Genomic DNA, 19,098 nt, shown 5'->3' with positions numbered 1-19,098 from the left:
AGCTTCTTAATTGCAACTATCTTATCTTATAATAATTGTTATAATTATACGATACGCAATGAGCTCTTGTTCATTGAAGAAGCGACAGAAGAAGATGTAAAAGCGAAATGATCGAGGCACGATAACGAACGGACATTATTGGAAACACCGCCGCTTGGCGTCGACAGAAGGGAAAGTCGCGGGAATATTTTACGATCGCAATCTATATATCGCTAGGCGAGCGGCCTGATAATTACGGTGCCGCGAAAATTACAATGCGTGAACTAGCGTCCGACTCGGCCGGCACGAAAAAGTTTTCTATCTTTTTTTTTTTTCAAGTCGCGATACACCGGCTGATTCAGAGGGTAGGTGGAGTCGCAATTTCATGCCACGATCGCCAACGAAAGTCAACGTATCGCGAGTCACTCGTGCGAACACAAGTCGCGGCGTGGGAGAGTATCGAAGGGAACTTGGCTTGAACTAGGAGTTAGTGGGACGATCGCCACGATACTGTCGACCATGAAATTTATTCCTGTGTGTGAGCACTTCCGGCCGCGGCGGCGGCAGGAGATAAGCCTTTCTCCTGTAACGATCGTTCAGACGAATCATTTATTTAAGTGGACTCGCGATCGTCTTGTTTGCGCTACGAAGGCGCTAGGAAAGCAGGTGTTCGCCCGCGGCGAACGTAATCACACGAGGGATCTTTAGGAAACGACGACGAGAGGATCGAGCGAGAGAAGCGAGCCTCGGTGTTTCAGCATTAATTATCGGTTAATTGCTCGACCGTGCCGAGCCGCGTTAATCCGCCAATCGAACGAGATCGTAAGATCCCGGAGAGATCGTAAGATGAAACAACTTTATTCTCATTTCGAAGATAAATCACGTGGAATCGGGATCGTTGACTTTCGAAGATAGATGAGCGGTATAAAATATCTTCCATTTCAACTTGGATGAACAAACAGACAAATAAGCAGAATTTATTTCAAACATACGTCAAGTTTCTTGTCATTCCGAGTCTTTTGAGCTTTAAATAAATCTCGACTAGTGATTTTTATCTCCAATGTTTTTGGAAACTTTTCTAGCCGTTGGTGTCTTCTATGTTAAATCGCAACGGCAATAATACGAGGAAACATTTCTCCCGTCACGCACGTGTCCGGTTTAATATATTAGAGAAGGATGACGAACAGACGACGACGACCAAGCTTACATAGATTTCGGCATATTTCGACTTTGGCAAACTTTGGCAAACTTTGGCAAACTTTGGCAATTAATATAGTTTTTTAGAAAGCATGTACAAAAAAAGTAAAGATACTTTTATTATGTAAATCGCATGTGCTCTATCGATTGAGCCTATTATAAATTCGATCGGTCCACGCATTATTGAGATATGAAAATCTCGACTCCTATCAGCTCATGTGCTCGCGTAAAGATACACGGTCGGTCTTGCGCTGCGCGTGAACTTGGCGCGAGACACTACCGTGTCTCTTGATAAATAAATGCAAATGCCAACGTAAGCGCGCGCCGCGCGGCTTCTCAGCGCCATCAGCGCACCTAACGTCAGAAATCGGAACATGGACATTTTAGCTGGACATTTTTATCGTACTATTTTAGACATTTCGACTTTGGACTATTATAACTTTTTTTCTACAGCACCTACAGTAAAAACAAGCATACTTTTCTTATGTAATTTGGGTATGCGCTATCGATTGAGCCTAACAACAACTCAATCGGCCCAGCCGTTATTGAGATCCGATAATCTCGGCTCGTCTCAACTTTCGGGCTCGCGTAAAGATACACGGTCGGTCTTGCGCTGCGCGTGAACTTGGCGCGAGACACTACCGTGTCTCTTGATAAGAGAAACACACGAGTTTCCAGCGCGCGCTTTCAATAAAATGCGCCAATTGAGCTTGAAATTGACGTACGCTAATGATGAATACGCCCGTCGAGATAATTTCTCCTCTCGCGGTGCACGTGACCGCGATTGACTTTCGTCGTCGGTTATAATTTGAAACGTAACTCCGCGGGAAGAGCTTCCCTCGATTTGCGGAGTAAACTGTTGATCATCACGTTCATTAGCGCGCAATCGAAGCGGCGTTTACGTGCCGTCATTACGTGCCAATCCTTAATATGGCCACTCCTCCCGCGTCAACACACTCTCATTCCTCTATCTTTTTTCTGTCACTCACCGTGTACAAACGTTTGCACAATCGCATCACACCGCACGGCGGAGCAAAACACTCTTCGAGCAACGTTCCGTGAGATGAGACGAGGGCAAGGACAAGGCCAAGTTTGCGAGCGGATCATCGCACTTTCCATCTGCCGCTGCCTCCGGCTTATGTGCTTCTTAACTCGCAATCAGTCTTCTTCGACTTGATTGCAAATGGATTCGGAATATAAACTTCGGAAAATTAGTTTGCTCACTTTCCACATTCCGGAAAAGTTGTTTAGAATATAAATTATCATATTTTTATAGTAGAATATTTTTTTCAGATAATCATGATGGTATAAAAAAATCTATCGTAAAATTAAAATATTCAAAAATTACGTTTGTTTTGAGAAATATATTTTTATAATTAGAAAATCTTTAAATGCTGTAAATATAATTGTTAACTTGTAATAGATAATTGTACATAGATCAGTGCAGAAACATTTTTGTACTCTACAAAATTCTTTCTTGAATGAAATAGCGTGGATTAGCTGAATTACACTTGAATATCTTTTGGACGTTCGTGCTCGCGAATCGAGGACGAAGGACTGTGATCAAGATGCGACATTAAACGTTCCCGACTCGATACCGTCGCATCATGAGCTGACTGGTGGCCTTTTATTTGAACTTTCACAAGAAGGATCGCAATCTCGCGGTCTAGCAACTCCCACGGTAAATATCAATAACGTGCATACGTGGTGAGAAGGAAACCTGATCTTTCCGAAACACGCCGAACGAATAATACTGAGATTTTTCTCACTTCGTTTCGTGTTTCGCGACTCGCGCAGCGCAATCGTCGGAAGTAAACACATTTTGCTCCCCGCGCAAACGTTGATCATTTCACACTTTCGTTCTTGCTGAATCAATATTTTCCATAAATAGGAACAACTCGCGTAGAGCCTGGTCTTTTACGATTTGGCACGCGAGCAATTAACTGCTCGAAACGAAAGTGCATTTTTATCACGCAACTTCTTGAATTTCGCTCTCACTTCCTCACGTGTTTCACATTGTTTCCTCGTAAAATTATTTTCGCGTTTCTTTATTTTTACCTGCGCCTGTGCGATTATGTCACATCCGAGAAATAATTATCAAAATCAGCCTGTTAAAAAAATCACGCAAAAATAATGTCAAAATTGCATAATTTTATTCAAAGTCATTCATTTCTTTCATATTTATTATATTAGAAACAAAACGTACACCCGATATATGCATTTGTAATCGCTGAATATCGCGTGCGATCTTACGTGTCACGTTTGACATTTAGTAACATTATCTGCCGATAGTATTAATTAATGCTCGCCTCGGCGATCGTTTCTAATTTCACAGCGAATAATGATGCGCCCGCATTTGCGACCGACAAAGCTCTCGATCTCTGCGAGGAAAATACCAACCAGTGGAAACACAATCGCCGGCAATTATAACATTTTGCGATTTTTTGCCTTATCTCGCTTCTTCATGTCGGTTGCAATTCTCTTCACAAATGCTTTCGGATGCTTCAAACGTGCGCGGTGTCATTTATTTTGATGCTAGAAAATTGTCTCTGCTTTGTTCAGATATGAGAAGCGACCCAGAAAAATAAACAAAAAACAGGGAACTGTGGATTGTAAAAAATGTATTAAATTGAGCTGCTTGAAAGGTGTTTCTGTCCAAGTAAGACGTTAAGATAACTAACGAATGCGAATGATCTCTGACGGTTCTCGCTACAGGCGCGAAGTTAATCACAGGGTTGCTATCAAAATGTGCATTGTTATGAAGCATGTCGAGTTGCATGAAAGAAAGAGAGATGGGTGGATTGAAGAAAGTGCAGTTAGACACGCGCGATTGCGTGCAAATTAACCTACGAACCTCGAAAACGGGCCGCAACTTCTACTTTGAAGAAGCAGCTTCAATTCTTGCCGTAAATATGTTTTTTTTTTCTAACAGTTAGAACTGGTTATCTGGAATATGCGAATAAAAATAAGAATCTAATAACAAAAGAAAAAGGAAGAATAATAATTCCCATTTTACGTCTGCATTGTTTTGTACGAAATAAATGGCTACAAGTAATCTGCATCTTATTATTCGATACGTCTATTTACGATACGATGTTATATAAGCAAAAATTACGCGCAAAAATTGCTCGTTTCATTAGCAATTCACGATTAGGGACAATCGCGAAAGCATCGGTCTCTCATCGCGCGCCTCAGGATGTTACCATTACTCGAAAATCGGTGGAACGGTCGTGGCAGACGTAAAAATGGAAGTGTGACGAATTAATTGCCGCGCGGAAAAGAAGCGGCGGGGGCGACTGTGAAAGCGCGATTTTGTCTTACTTAATTCATTTTTTTTTCCCTTTTTTTTCTTTGCACAACCGCGACTTTGCGCTTACGGCGACGTCTTACGACAGAGCGTCGTCACCCATCACGCCCGGTATAATGAACAGCCGACTCGCGAGTTTTACACGCCCGTGTTATGCGCTCGCTCTAAATGACGCGACCAAGCTAGCACGACATTGCCTCATCGCCCCATTGTCGTACTTCGTAGCAAGCATCCGCGTGACGGTTCCTGTCGGACACATAAGTGGACCTGCAGCAGAAATTCACAGACTTTTCAGCTGCAGGTTCTCTTTTGTCCGAACTAAGGTCTGTCACGGTGCATTTATTAATTAAAATCCGTCATGTTGGGTTCAGTAACTAAAATTAAATGTGAAACTTGTGGTCGAGACATGTATTCTTTAACATTAAATTTTATATATTATATATAATATTTATATATATATATATATATATATATATATATATATATATATATAAAATACATGATATTACACGCCACATTGCGGCGAATCACAGGCTACTTTCTAACTGATAACTAGACGAAGGAAAAATTCCTGCTCGAACGGACTGGCATGACTTACCAGTTAGACTATAATAAGTCGTTATTTCATTTCGTGGACGGACGGAAAAATCTCGCAGAATGGGCATTACGCGCCATAACGGCGAAACACAACTACGGCGCACGGCACGATTTTCATCGAGATATAAATCATTCGGCGTAGTCGGAATGGTATTTCTGTCGGTACGATGTATTAACAGACGGCGATACGTTTGGAAAACGCCGTTCTGACTTCGACATCCACCAGACCGATCAGACGAAGCAGGAATTCGTAGTCGAATGCACGCCCGTTACGTCACTCGTCGTATAACACGTAACGATTCCGATGGAAAAAAAAAAAGATTAACGAGCGTAGCCCTTCTACGCGTTATGCTTTGATGCAATTTCGTAGGATTCGAAATGTAAGCAATTGTAGATCAGAATACGTTAGAGTCATTCACGTAATCATGGAATAAATCACAGTGAAACAATCCAAACAGGTTTACGGCATCGAAAATAAATAAGAAATGCAGATAATTGCGATAAATTGAAAAAATAGCTGGCTTTAGATTTAAAATAGCTGGCTTTAGATATTTTTAAATATTTTTTAAAATTAAAAATTCTGCCAATAAAAATTAAACCAAATATATTATGTTTGCGTAAATAATATCAAACAAAGAATAGAATTTTATTTATATTCTATCTATCAAAATTTTATTCTTGATTTTACTGAAAATTATTTTAATTCCATTGAATTATTTATCATCCTTTATTAAATTGTGCTTTTTTAATTTTTTTTTTCCGAGCGACGTTTTTAACATCAAAAAAATTTCTCGCAGTTAATTTCTGCGAGAAGACACAGTGAAACTATTACAACGAAAGAAAACGGTTTGCAAAAGAAGTCTATCAAAATAGTTTCGCTTGAGTGCAAAAAGAAAATGTCGATGCTACCGCGCAGAGAATACAAAGTTGCATTCCAGCAATAATCGTGCTGAACTTCTTGTCGCAATTATGAGAAATTGACACTTTCTTTAATAAAGATCATAATTTAGAACATAGATCTGTGGATATATAGCTTTCATATCAATTATAAAGTAAAATACATTTTATATTTAAAATACACTTAATTTAAAAATAACATAATTTCGTATAATTTGTTTTGAGAAAAAATATTTAAAATTTAAATTAACAGATAATTGCAAACTCATTATTTCGGAATATCACACAGTCAAAACTAATATAATATTAGCGGAAAGCGTGCAATGATTCTAAATCTTCCATATGATATTAAGTGGAATGTTATCGTATGATTCTTTATCATACATTTATCCAAACAAGCACACATAACGATCAACCGGTGTAAAGAATGAAATATTAGCCGTCACATTTGAAAAATCTCGCAAGATAAATCTTGAGCAGCGGCCGGCTGATCTTTACTAATAGCACATTCTATTACGGCATACTGTTGTTAAGACGTGACTACAATGCGCGAAGTGGATTTTTCTTTTTCTCTTCAACGCAGATTAAAGAATTCTGTCAAAGAAGCCGATCTGATCGTTGTGCAATGGTAGATTGTTATCCATTGACTAAAAAGACATAATTGAAAACAATTACTATTCTTACAAATTAACTTTTTGGAAGAAACACTATTTTTGGTCTTCAAGCATGATCAACTAAGATCTCTAAATTACAAAAAACCATCAAAGTTTTTGTTAATTACTTTTACTTCAAATTTTATAAATTTTTATGCAACACATTGTATCTGTTATTTATAATATCTCATAAAAGCTACATAACTATTTAAATAAAATATTTGAAAAAATTATCTAAACCGTAAAATCACGACTATTTTCTAAAGACATCAAATTGCTCCGTACATAACAAAACAATACATAATTAATTTTTTTATACAAATAGATGTTAAAAGAATTTGATCGTGCATGATATACTCAGGTATGCCGAAGAACACACATTATTATGCAAAAATTAATGCAAGGAATAAATAAAAATTATAGTATTTAAGGTTTGCGAAAATTTAAAAATTCTGCAAATAAGCATGGATTATTTGTACCCTGAAGAAGATATGAGGCTTTCTTTAATTACGATCAAGATCTATGTATCTCTCTAAATGAGAATGCTATTTATCCTAGTGCAAGAATGTCGGAACTTTATCAAACTTTCACGTTTCCTATTCAAGTGTGCTTATTAAGTCTGACCTCCCATCTAACGATCGAAAAACTCAGCTTTCTATTTTAATCAAAAATAATTTCTGCTTCACAGACCATAATGTTCCGTGATTTTCTAGGCTACGACCGATCATCTATTAATGCATGAATATTGTGCGACTACAACCCGCATTTGCAAAGGCTCCCATTAAATCGGAGATATTCTAAAAGTAATCAAGTTGTCATTCTCGATCTCGATATATACGTGACTTTCCATGTATCGATGAAAATTGTATTGAACGCGATTGTTATACGGATAACGAGCTCGAACGTCGACTGTTTTCTATTTTTTCTACACCGCATGCTCAAGCGACTGATTGATGGCCGAATAGAAATGGAAAGAGCGTTCTTAATGATACGGTTGCGGCATTGCTTGTAACGACGAAATAATGATATAGATATCATACGAAATTTGCGAGCAACAAGAAACTGTTTGCAATGTTGTTGTGTATTATTAATCATTTCGCAACTTGGAAGTTTGCCGTATGATAAACATAAAAATAAATATCTAAATACAAGTCTTGTTTAACGTTTCATTGCTTTCTTCTAAAACTTTTTACTGTAATTGAACCAATTTGTCTATAAAGCGACTAACTTTATAAATAGCTTTATTGAATAAAAACTAAAATGTTAAAAATAATATCTTTTTAATAAACATCTTCGATCATTTCCTTCTATCGCCTTTAATTTAAATAATTACTGTTTTTATGAAATATTGCACATTTTCATCGAAATGTCATATATTTGTTGCAGCTCAATCGACAGTGACTGATCAGGCAACATCAGCTTCATTCTGGAATCCCACCCTCAAAACTGATACTATCTTCTCTCAGGATACCAGCGCAACGTTCTTCCCTACAGCCCACGGTTTGGTGCAAACTCATCCGACCAACAATGTGTTCCGCAGCGGTTTCGGCGGTATCGATAACCTCGGTAGTCGAGGAGTGACGATAAGACCGCCGAGGACGAGGCCTCTCGATTATAATGAGCGCGCTACCGCTGAATTACGCCGTAATCCATCGCTCTCATCGCCCGATGAGTGTGCTCGTGCCTGCCGTGAGAACGAGCCGCCCAGAATATGCTACTACCACTTCACGCTCGAGTATTACACCGTGCTCGGAGCGTAAGTGCATGTGAACGCTTATGTCTTGCAATAATTCAAAATAAAATATATTAATCCATTAATAATGTTGAAAATCACACTATTGTTTTTTTTTAGTTTACAAAGTAATATGAACGATTCTTAGAAAAATATTTTCTGTCTTTAAAATATAAAATATTCTGTTTTCAATATTTGATTATTTTTGACAAAAAATAGCTGAAGTTACTGTTATATTTGTATAGAATTTCAATCTTTTCGGGAGACACAGATTGTCTTCAAAATCTTTCTTGGTAGAAGAATACTTGATAAAGAAGATAAAATCTTTCTTGGTATTTTGGTATCTTGATAAAGATACAAGCTCGTGATAAACTTTCAGAGCGTGTCAAGTATGTACACCAAATGCAACCAACACCGTGTGGAGCGAGTGCCAGTGTGTTCTTGCGGACGGAGTGGAGCGCGGTATTCTAACCGCAAACAGAATGATTCCTGGACCGAGCATACAGGTGTGCCAGGGTGACAAAGTCGTTGTTGACGTAGAGAATCACATAGAAGGAATGGAAGTCACACTGCACTGGCACGGCGTATGGCAGAGAGGATCGCAGTATTATGATGGTGTGCCTTACGTGACGCAGTGTCCCATTCAAGAGGGTAACACGTTCAGGTATGCGTAGGATTTGATTTCTAATATGACTAAAATTTACACCTCTATAGATAGAAATTCTGTAATTTTTAATCTTGTAATCAATACGAAGCTTTTTTAACGAAGAAATAAAAACATTTAAACGATTAAACGAATAAAAGAGATTTTCTTTTTTAAAGCATTTTAAATCTTTGTTTCCTAATTTTTTAATTTTCTCAAATTTCTTTATAAAATAATTTTTTCGAACTCGCATTTTTTAGCTGTAGTATTTCGTATACAATAAATTAATCAAATAAATTAATATATTGTAAAATTTATTCAACAGTTTTATAGACATAAAATCTTGTATGATTTATAAAGGTATCAATGGACAGCTGGCAATGAAGGTACACACTTCTGGCATGCTCACACCGGCATGCAAAAGATGGATGGTCTCTACGGAAGCATAGTGATCCGACAGCCACCGAGCAGGGATCCTAATAGCAATCTGTACGATTACGATTTAACCACCCATGTAATACTCATCAGCGACTGGTTCCACGAGAGCGCTGCCGAACGTTTTCCAGGTCGTCTTGCAGTCAATACCGGTCAAGCACCTGAAAGCGTGCTAATTAATGGGAAAGGACAATTTAGGGTATGTTACTCATGTATCAATTAATACATTGCGGATATGTACGAATAAAAAAAACTTCATACTTTCTTGCAAAGTTTATAAAATTTAAATAATTTTCAGAATTTTTTTAAATTAAAAAATAGACTTAAAAATATTTAATTTTTAATATTTTTATTATTTTTAGCTGAGAATAGCTAAACTTAAGTTATTATTTATATGGTTTATGATTGCGAAGAAACAGTGTAATCATAGGATCAATATTTTATTTTTTACATTTTTTAACATATTTTTTCATTATAGGATCCTAATACCGGTTTTATGACAAACACACCTCTTGAAGTATTCACAATAACTCCAGGCCGTCGTTACCGATTCCGATTAATAAATTCATATGGATCAGTATGTCCGGCTCAAATTACGGTCGAAGGTCACACTCTCACCGTTATCGCTACCGATGGTGAAGCTGTACAGCCAGCACAAGTGAACACTATAATCTCATTCTCAGGTAAAGAATTTTAAATTTTTCTTTACTACTTAGAATTTTGAAATGTGCATTTTATTCATTTTTATGCTTCAAAATCTTATATTATATCATTTAGTAGATCTAGAACTTTACTATGATGTATTGAAATCTTATATTCTAGAATTCTAGATCACATTTTTTTGTTTAAAATATAAGACTTTAATGCATTGCAATAAATGAACTTACATTCTAAAATTCTGACCTAACAAATGTTATGTATAAGATTCTATTTATTTTATTTATTTTTATGCCTTAGAATCTTATATCACATCGATATAATATAAGATTCTAAGGCATAAAAACAAATAAAATATACATTTTAACATTCTAGACCATTTCTTTGTTTAAAATATAAAGTTTTAATGCACCACAATAAGGAAAATGTCATTCTGAAGTTCTAACCTATCAAATGTCATATAAGATTCTATTTATTTTTTTCATTTTTATGCTTTAGAATCTTATATCATATCATTTAGCAGGCTTAAAACTTTATTACCATGAATTGAAAATTCCTATTTTAGAGTTCTAGACCATTTTTTTCTTTAAAATATAACATTTCAATGCAAGGAAATGTACATTCTAAAGTTATAACCTATAAAATGTTATGATATAAGATTTTATTTATTTCATTCATTTTTATACCGTAGAATCTTATATCATATTGTTTGACAAGCTTAGAACTTTATTACAATCCACTGAAATTTCATATTTTAGAATTCTAAACCATTTTTTTGTTTAAAATATAATATTTCAATGCGATGAAATGTATATGCTAAAGTTCTAACCTATAAAATGTCATGATATAAGATTTTATTTATTTCATTCATTTTTATACCGTAGAATCTTATATCATATTATTTGACAAGCTTAGAACTTTATTACGATACATTGAAATTTCATATTTTAAAGTTCTAGACCATTGTTTGTTTAAAATATAATATTTCAATGCAAGGAAATGTACATTCTAAAGTTCTAACCTATAAAATGTCATGATATAAGATTTTATTAATTTTATTTATTTTTATACCATAGAATCTTATATCATATTATTTGACAGCCTTAGAACTTTATTACGATGCATTGAAATTTCATATTTTAGAATTCTAAACTATTTTTTGGTTTAAAATATAATATTTCAATGCAAGGAAATGTATATTTTAAAATTTTAATCTATAAAATGTCATGATATAAGATTTTATTTATTTCATGCATTTTCATGCTGTAGAATTTTATATCATATTATTTGACAAGTTTAGAACTTTATTACAATACATTGAAATTTCATATTTTATAGTTCTAGATCATTTTTTTCTTTAAATATAATATTTCAATGCAAGGAAATGTATATTCTAAAATTTTAACCTATAAAATGTCATGATATAAGATTTTATTTATTTCATGCATTTTCATGCTGTAGAATTTTATATCATATTATTTGGCAAGCTTAGAACTTTATTACAATACATTGAAATTTCATATTTTATAGTTCTAGATTATTTTTTTCTTTAAATATAATATTTCAATGCAAGGAAGTGTATATTATAAAGTTGTTGTAACCTGCTAAAGGTCATGATATAAGATTCTATTTATTTTATTTGTATATCTTAGAATCTTATATTACATCAATACATAAGATTTTAAGGCATAAAAATGAATAAAATGTATATTTTAACATTCTATGGAATAATATTTTGATATACATTTAAAAAAATGATTTTTTTGTCCTAAAGCTAGTGTTATTAACAGTTTTATACTTCCACAATAGGTGAACGTTATGATTTCGTTATAAATGCCGATCAGCCTCTCGGCGCTTATTGGATTCAACTTCGTTCGCTCGGAGAGTGTGGTATTCCGCGATCCCAACAACTTGCTATTCTGCGATACGCACGTGGTCCTTATCAGCCTACTACTACACCACCAACGTATGACTTTGGTCTTCCACAAGGCGTTGTAAGTGTATATCCACTTTTCATATCAAAGATTACTGATTTATGCATTTGTATAAGTACAAGTTGGTTGCAATAATATTGAAAGGCAAAATTAAAACTTTCGTGTCTATAAAGCTTTGGATCTTGTAAAATTTAATTTTACAATTAATATATCGCATTGTTATCTATATTTTATATGTAATTGAATGTTACAGATAAAAGAAAATACACTTAAAAAACTAAAAAATTTTTTTTATTTATTATTTATACTTTAATGAAATATTAGATATAGATTTTAATATAATTCGTTCATCAATTACAAAATGTAACAGCAAAAAAGATTTGGATGTTATCTTCAAGCGATACAAGAGAAACTCTCTCAATCCTTGATAGTTATGGAAGGAAAGATGCGGTTTGACACTCGGAAACATCACACTGCAGGAGAAGAAATTCTCCTGATAAATCTTTTCGATCTAATCTTTTCAGGCCCTAATTTTTTTTTATTGAAAAAATAAAAAATGCTAAATATTATAAACTAAATCTTGGAACATAAGATCTTTAAAAGAATTATTAAATAAAGAATCTGTTTTTATAGAAAAGTAAATAAAAAATATTTATTATAGATATAAGAGAAATGATTGAAAAATAATATTTTAGACTGTTAAGCTTAAAAATGTTTTTCAAAGTAACAGTAATTTTACTTCGTCGTCGTGCATTGAGGAAAATACGAGAAAACAAATGTTCAAATATCTCCTTTTCAGGTTCTGAATCCCTTGGATGCCATTTGCAACCGACCGCGCGAAGATGCGATTTGCGTGAGCCAACTGAAGAACGCCCGCCGCATTGATAAGGGTATCCTCCAGCAACGCCCCGATGTGAAGATCTTCCTGCCGTTCCGCTTCCTGTTTTACAGACCGGAGGAGGTCTTCCAGCCGCAGACCTACAATCGCTTCCTCGGTAAGAACGCGCTAATAAGCATAATAGCCGGTTTAATCCGCAGAAAAGAAGCAAACGCATCGCGCGATGATTGCGCTTGATTTTTGTCTGCATAGACACGGCATTTCTCGGGTATCCTTAGAAAGGTATGTTTATAAAGAGATGCAATCGAGGCGCGCCTTGCGTGCAACATCTTTAGCGAAGGTGTAGTGATGCTGAAAACTCAGAGAATTACGCGAGGTAACTCGCGAGATATATATGCAGGTGATGCTTTTTCTTCGAGACAATTAGACTTGATAATATAGAAAGCGCAAAACCGGTTCACGCGTAAAAACACACAAGGTATTTCTGAAATTACAATCGCATCTTTCTCTCAAGCGTTTTTTTATTAATTTAATGTTTCTTTAACGAAAATTTGATATCGCAATTAATTTATCGCAATTTCCAAGCTCGTTCGCTTAAGGATTGAAGGCCCTTATTACGAGAGTTAATAGCGATTTATTTTACAATCCCGATATGCAGTTGCGCCGACCGGCGACCACGTGATTTCTCTCGTCGACGAGATCTCGTTTACGTTCCCGCCGGCGCCTCCACTCTCGCAGATCGATGACATCCCGCCTGAACAATTCTGCAACGGTGATAACAGACCGGCTGATTGCGGCGCCAACTGTATGTGCACGCATCAAGTCGACATACCGCATAATGCGGTCGTCGAGGTGGTTCTCGTAGACGAAGGTATGTGTCTCTCGTTTGCTTCCGTTATGACAGCTGTGCTCGCTTTACACAAGATGTTGAAACCGAAAAATACATTTCAGAGAAATTGCGCACAAAAAACGAAAGTAAAAATTTTTAATCATATTTCTGGTTCTACTGTTTTTTAATCTTTATAATAATATATTATATTGTATATAATAATATAGTATGTTTAAAAAGGAATGCACTTCAGGCGCGCGTTGCGTGCAACATATTTAGTAAAGCTGAAGCGATGCTGAAAACTTCATATAATTATTGTATACAATATAAAAAAAAGTATATCTTGTAAAATTAAACTTTTAATTCCTTCGTGTACGGTCAATTGCAGTACAACAACCGAACCTGTCGCATCCCTTCCATTTGCACGGATACGCCTTCAACATAGTCGGTATCGGTCGTTCTCCCGATAAGAATGTGAAGAAGATCAATTTGAAGCATGCTCTCGATCTCGATAAGCGAGGTCTCCTACACAGACAGTTCAACCTGCCACCCGCTAAAGATACTATCGCCGTTCCCAACAACGGTTATGTCATCTTCCGCTTCCGCGCGGATAATCCCGGTAAGTTAACAACGACAATTGAAAACTTTTCGCGCAGCAATGTCTGATGAGATGCAAACTGCCTCCCGTTCGCGTAATTGCGAAAGTTAGCGCGGCAAATTTGCATACACCGACTATTGTGTCCGACTTTATAAAGTATCTCAGTTGACTCTTCGTATCAATTGCACGTTTCTTGGCGATCTTGAAGTTCATTTTTTTATGAACGCTTGGCTAACAAAAGTTAATTAGCGGCTTGTTTCTGCTAAACACAAATTGGCCACATATTAATTAAGCTCGTAATATGTGACATAAATTACGTAGTACATTGTACAAGATTAAAACTTGAAAGTGAAATTATTGTTAATAGAAAATTTAAATAATTATATTAAACATAATAGGATTAATCATTGCAATTATAATATTAAAAATATTTCCAATGACAAAATTAATAGCTAGCGCTTTAATTTAATTTAATAATCACAATAATGCCATACCAAAAATAACACATACTGTGTCTCTCTCTTTACAGGATACTGGCTGTTCCATTGCCATTTCTTGTTCCACATATTGATCGGTATGAATCTAATCCTGCACGTGGGGACGCACGCGGATCTGCCACCGATACCACCAAACTTCCCGACCTGCGGTGATCATTTGCCGCCCATTACGCCACCGCTGTCACTGAATCCGTTCCACTGATTGCACGATCGCGAGCAACAAACTCAGACACTGAGGGATGCTCCAAAGTCCATATGATGTAGCATATTCCTGTAAAGTAGCGCGAGTATGTAATAATTTTCTTTTTTTCAACTACGCAACCTCGCCGGCCGTTTTCGGCGCGGAACGGCGATCGATCAGGCGAGGAATCTGGATGTCGACCCGTTGCCTTACAAAATCGGCTAGGAAGCGAGAACGACGGCGGAGGTAAATTAGATTCCGAGGAGGCTCGCGAGACAACGGGTTGACGAAGAAGCGTCGCGAAACGGCGGAACGTTCTCAGCGGCGATAATGACTCTACGTTGGCGGCAGTCTATAATTTATTGTGTTCCAGACGCTTCACCCATCACACTGTCGTTTATACTGCATGTCATCTCTTGTTGTGCTTTCTCATCGTGAAACCTGCACGAGGCAGATTCACATTTCATTGCTGTATAATTCAGACATATACTTTATACTTTGTTTTGCTGTAAAATGTAATATCGTGGAACATTTCCGGAATATATTCTAGCAATATTCTAGAATAATTCTAGAATATATTTACCGGATCTTTTTTTTTTTTTAACGCTGTAACGCCTACGATCATCAAGAATTGCAAATTTTGATGTGGTGAGTGAAGCATCTCAGATGAAAACGTACAAATGTTACTAACGTTTGTAACGCTCTGTAAATAATGTAGAAATAGTCACTACATTTAACGAGATATTAATGTGGGAGCAATGGGGTAAATAATGTAAGAGAAAAATCGCCGAAAAACTTTGCATCTTGACGGCGATCCGAGCGGTGAATTATTATTAGAATAACATTCTTCCAGCAGACTGGATCTGTACGATCACCGAATCCGCGATTTTCGAAATTATTTGGGGATTCTTCTATATCAGCTGATATCCAAAAAGAATATAGATACACTTGTACGAAGATAAAAATAATCTTTGAATATAAAAATATAATATTTATTTAAATTAGTCACATTTAATTTTCCATTAACCATGTTTTCAACTCTAAATATTCTTTTATCTATCATTTTAATCATGTCTACGTCTTTTTCATCAAATGTTTCATTTTATTCTCTTTGTCTTTGACTTTGTCTTTGACTTTGTCTTTGTCTCTGAGGTCGAAGGAGATATGTTAATAAATTGGGGAAAGCACGCGATGATCATTAGCGGTAGCGAGAAATTTTCCTCAACAGATCCAGACTTCTGAAACAACCTTTTAGCTAGAGAGTAAATTCGCGCTGCGAGCAGTTTGAGTTCGCGCATTTCAATTTTGCTCTGTCAGCCAAAAATTACACTAAATCGATAAAAGCGCTGGGAATAAAATTAGCGCGGTTACTGAAATTTTAACAACCCGATATCGCAACGATGTCGAAATGGCGACCGTTGTTAAGTATGACTATCATTCTTCTTGTGACTCACCATCAACACGCATTAATACATTAACACGCTATTTATTTTCTCTCTTCTGATTTGCATTAACTTTCGCATCTAGCGCCCGCTTTAAATTGATATATCAAAGGCACTCTAATGCAGGCTGACATATTACCGTGTACCGCCCTAATACATAGCTGTACGTTTATTCATGGTGCCTCCATTTTTTATGTAAAATACTCTACGTAACTCACGTATACGCAACTCACAATTAACTCTTAAATCATCCGGATGTACACATAAATACACTTACAGAGATCAATATACTGATACACATTATACATAGATACAAAGAGATCAAATCATACACGCACACACATTGTGCCTTATTCCTGTAGATACATTCCTGTTTATTTCGCTGAGGATACTCATCGGAATATATATTCATCGAAACACGAAACACTCAGTAGCATAATCGTGAAACAATCTGCTAGCGAATTTAATTCGATGGCTTGATACGAAAGAAATACAACGCAAAATATTGAATTTTTGCAACTAAAAACTTGCTTTTTTTTTACTTGCAATCTTTTGACATTAAGCCACCGAGTTATGCGGAGCAGTCCGTTAATTGTTATTTTCTCAAGTCGACCGTTCCGTTTTCTCGTTTTAACAAATCGAAACAAATATAATTTAAAAATCGTGCAAACCAATACGATTTCGCGATATGAGAGCGAAGTCGCATTAAGAATGTAACTTTAATACTTACAATTTTCAACGGTCGGCTTCGGAGACAGTGACAGTACGCCGATCTGCTCGAGCAGACACGGATAATGGCTTTGTGGGATAGCAAATACACGCTACTTTTAATACTCTTTTTACCTTTAAGTAAGAATAATTTACAAAAGAGGAGAATGTGCCTGCCGTTTAATTAATTGTAGTACAAGCACGTCAATTCTGCGCTTTCTTGTGAACAAACTTGAAATTCAATGGCTCGACAATGAGGAACGAGAATTATTAATAGAGAACGATTTCATCGACGATTCATTCAGCCATGATTCATTCGCAGGCAATGAGGAGTGCAAAAATTTAAATCGAGCTAATTATCTTCAGTTTGGATCACTATATTTATATTATTGCATTAAATCAAATTGCAACATCAATATAAGGATAAATAATTATAAAAAATAAGAAACTTTAGCTACTTAATAGCTATTATTTAATTGTTAAAACAGTAATTATATTATTCGAAAACATGTCATTCATGTCACATATTCCGATGTCACAATTGACTTGGTTTACATTCACTCCGTCGCATTTTTAGAATATATTAATCGGATTCTTAAGGACAGCTAAACAGCTATATATGCGTAATTAATTTTTGACAGTATTATATCTATCCTACTAGTTAAAAATGTTCTTAAACTATACACTTCAAATATTTTCAGAATCTCGCAAAAGTTGTTTTGTACGTTTAAAGCAGTTTTCTATTATTTTTGTCAAAAATATTTTTTATAAACAGTAACTTTTTGGTGATAAAATCCTGGAATGGTCATTTTGTTTCTTTACATTGACGTAAGTAAATCTAGTTCAGCTATTTAGTTTGAGAATTCTTGATTTTATTAAAATGTACTCGTTACAATGCAGAGATTTGATTCTACCGTTATTTTATTAGTTTTACCGACCACTATTAGATTTAATCGAGCAGGTACATCATTGTAAATATTGTAATACTGAAGATTTCCCAGTATTCCTGTAGCTAGTAATATATCAGTTCTCTTCCTCCTCTCCCAACTGTATAATTACTCTTGTAATTAATACCGTATCGGCAGTTACCATTCAAGAAAATGAGTTTTCGTGTTTTATATAAATAGAGTATTTAAGCGAGAGTTATACTCATTTGCGCGTGGACGCATGCACGTTTACTGCTGCGGGCCACTCGATCTTTTATTCTAAAAATATATTTTTAATAATAAATCGTTTTTAAAAACACTGATCTTTTTATTTCCCTTGCCGACATCGACGTTATTACTTCACTTATAGGAAGCTTTATAAATTCATCTCTCAATCTTCATATAAAGGCTCCGGAGTTATTTTGATATAAACGTCATTCAACGTATACTTCGCGCAGTGGATCAAATGAGTATATTTTGCGAAGATGTAATGATTCCCGCATAGTTATAATTTACCTACTTAAAACAAGAAGAGAGATAAGCTAGAAGGTCACCGAGGTAGTTAGACACGAGAGAAGGAGAAATTTCTCGAAAAATAAAAACGCAAATAAGATGTAGTTCATAATAGGAATTATCGTCATTAGTATTAATGACAGTCATTTGACGGATGCTCATTCAGTACATGTAGGCGGAGCAGCATTATTATCATATTATCGCAGAAATTATAATGCCGATAAAGATACGCATTATGATCGTTTATTATCTCCAGAAAAAAATGGCAAATTGGTTAATCGCCAAGGTAAATTCGTAATTACAGATATATGCACTAATTCAAATAAAATTAAAATAAAAACAATATGGATGGAAATGCAAAAGTTGTGAAAAGTTTTGTAATTCGATTATTATCATTATTAAATAATAAAGACATACAGAAGATACGACGTTCTAGAAAAAAATTGCCAATCGTAACGTTACGATTTCGATTTCCATATTAAAAACACCAGTAACATTTTAATTTCCATTATAATATTTATAACGCAATAATGTT

The 19,098-nt window shown here is 35.4% G+C and overlaps 1 protein-coding gene across 1 annotated transcript in view; it reads left to right on the top strand.

The window, feature by feature from the left end:
• Positions 1-18,369, top strand: part of stw (straw) — a 48,979-nt gene extending 30,610 nt beyond the window's left edge. The window contains exons 2-10 of the mRNA XM_012361107.2: positions 8,017-8,386; positions 8,742-9,026; positions 9,366-9,639; positions 9,919-10,123; positions 11,907-12,091; positions 12,831-13,026; positions 13,528-13,740; positions 14,087-14,317; positions 14,826-18,369. Of these exons, the coding sequence (XP_012216530.1) occupies positions 8,017-8,386; positions 8,742-9,026; positions 9,366-9,639; positions 9,919-10,123; positions 11,907-12,091; positions 12,831-13,026; positions 13,528-13,740; positions 14,087-14,317; positions 14,826-14,995 (2,129 nt within the window). The 3' untranslated portion in view covers positions 14,996-18,369. The remainder of the gene's footprint in view (positions 1-8,016; positions 8,387-8,741; positions 9,027-9,365; positions 9,640-9,918; positions 10,124-11,906; positions 12,092-12,830; positions 13,027-13,527; positions 13,741-14,086; positions 14,318-14,825) is intronic.
• Positions 18,370-19,098: the final 729 nt, after the last annotated feature.

Source organism: Linepithema humile, chromosome 3 (assembly GCF_040581485.1).
Source record: "Linepithema humile isolate Giens D197 chromosome 3, Lhum_UNIL_v1.0, whole genome shotgun sequence".
NCBI classification, from domain to species: Eukaryota; Metazoa; Arthropoda; class Insecta; order Hymenoptera; family Formicidae; genus Linepithema; species Linepithema humile.
This window is presented reverse-complemented; position numbering and strand designations above follow the sequence as displayed.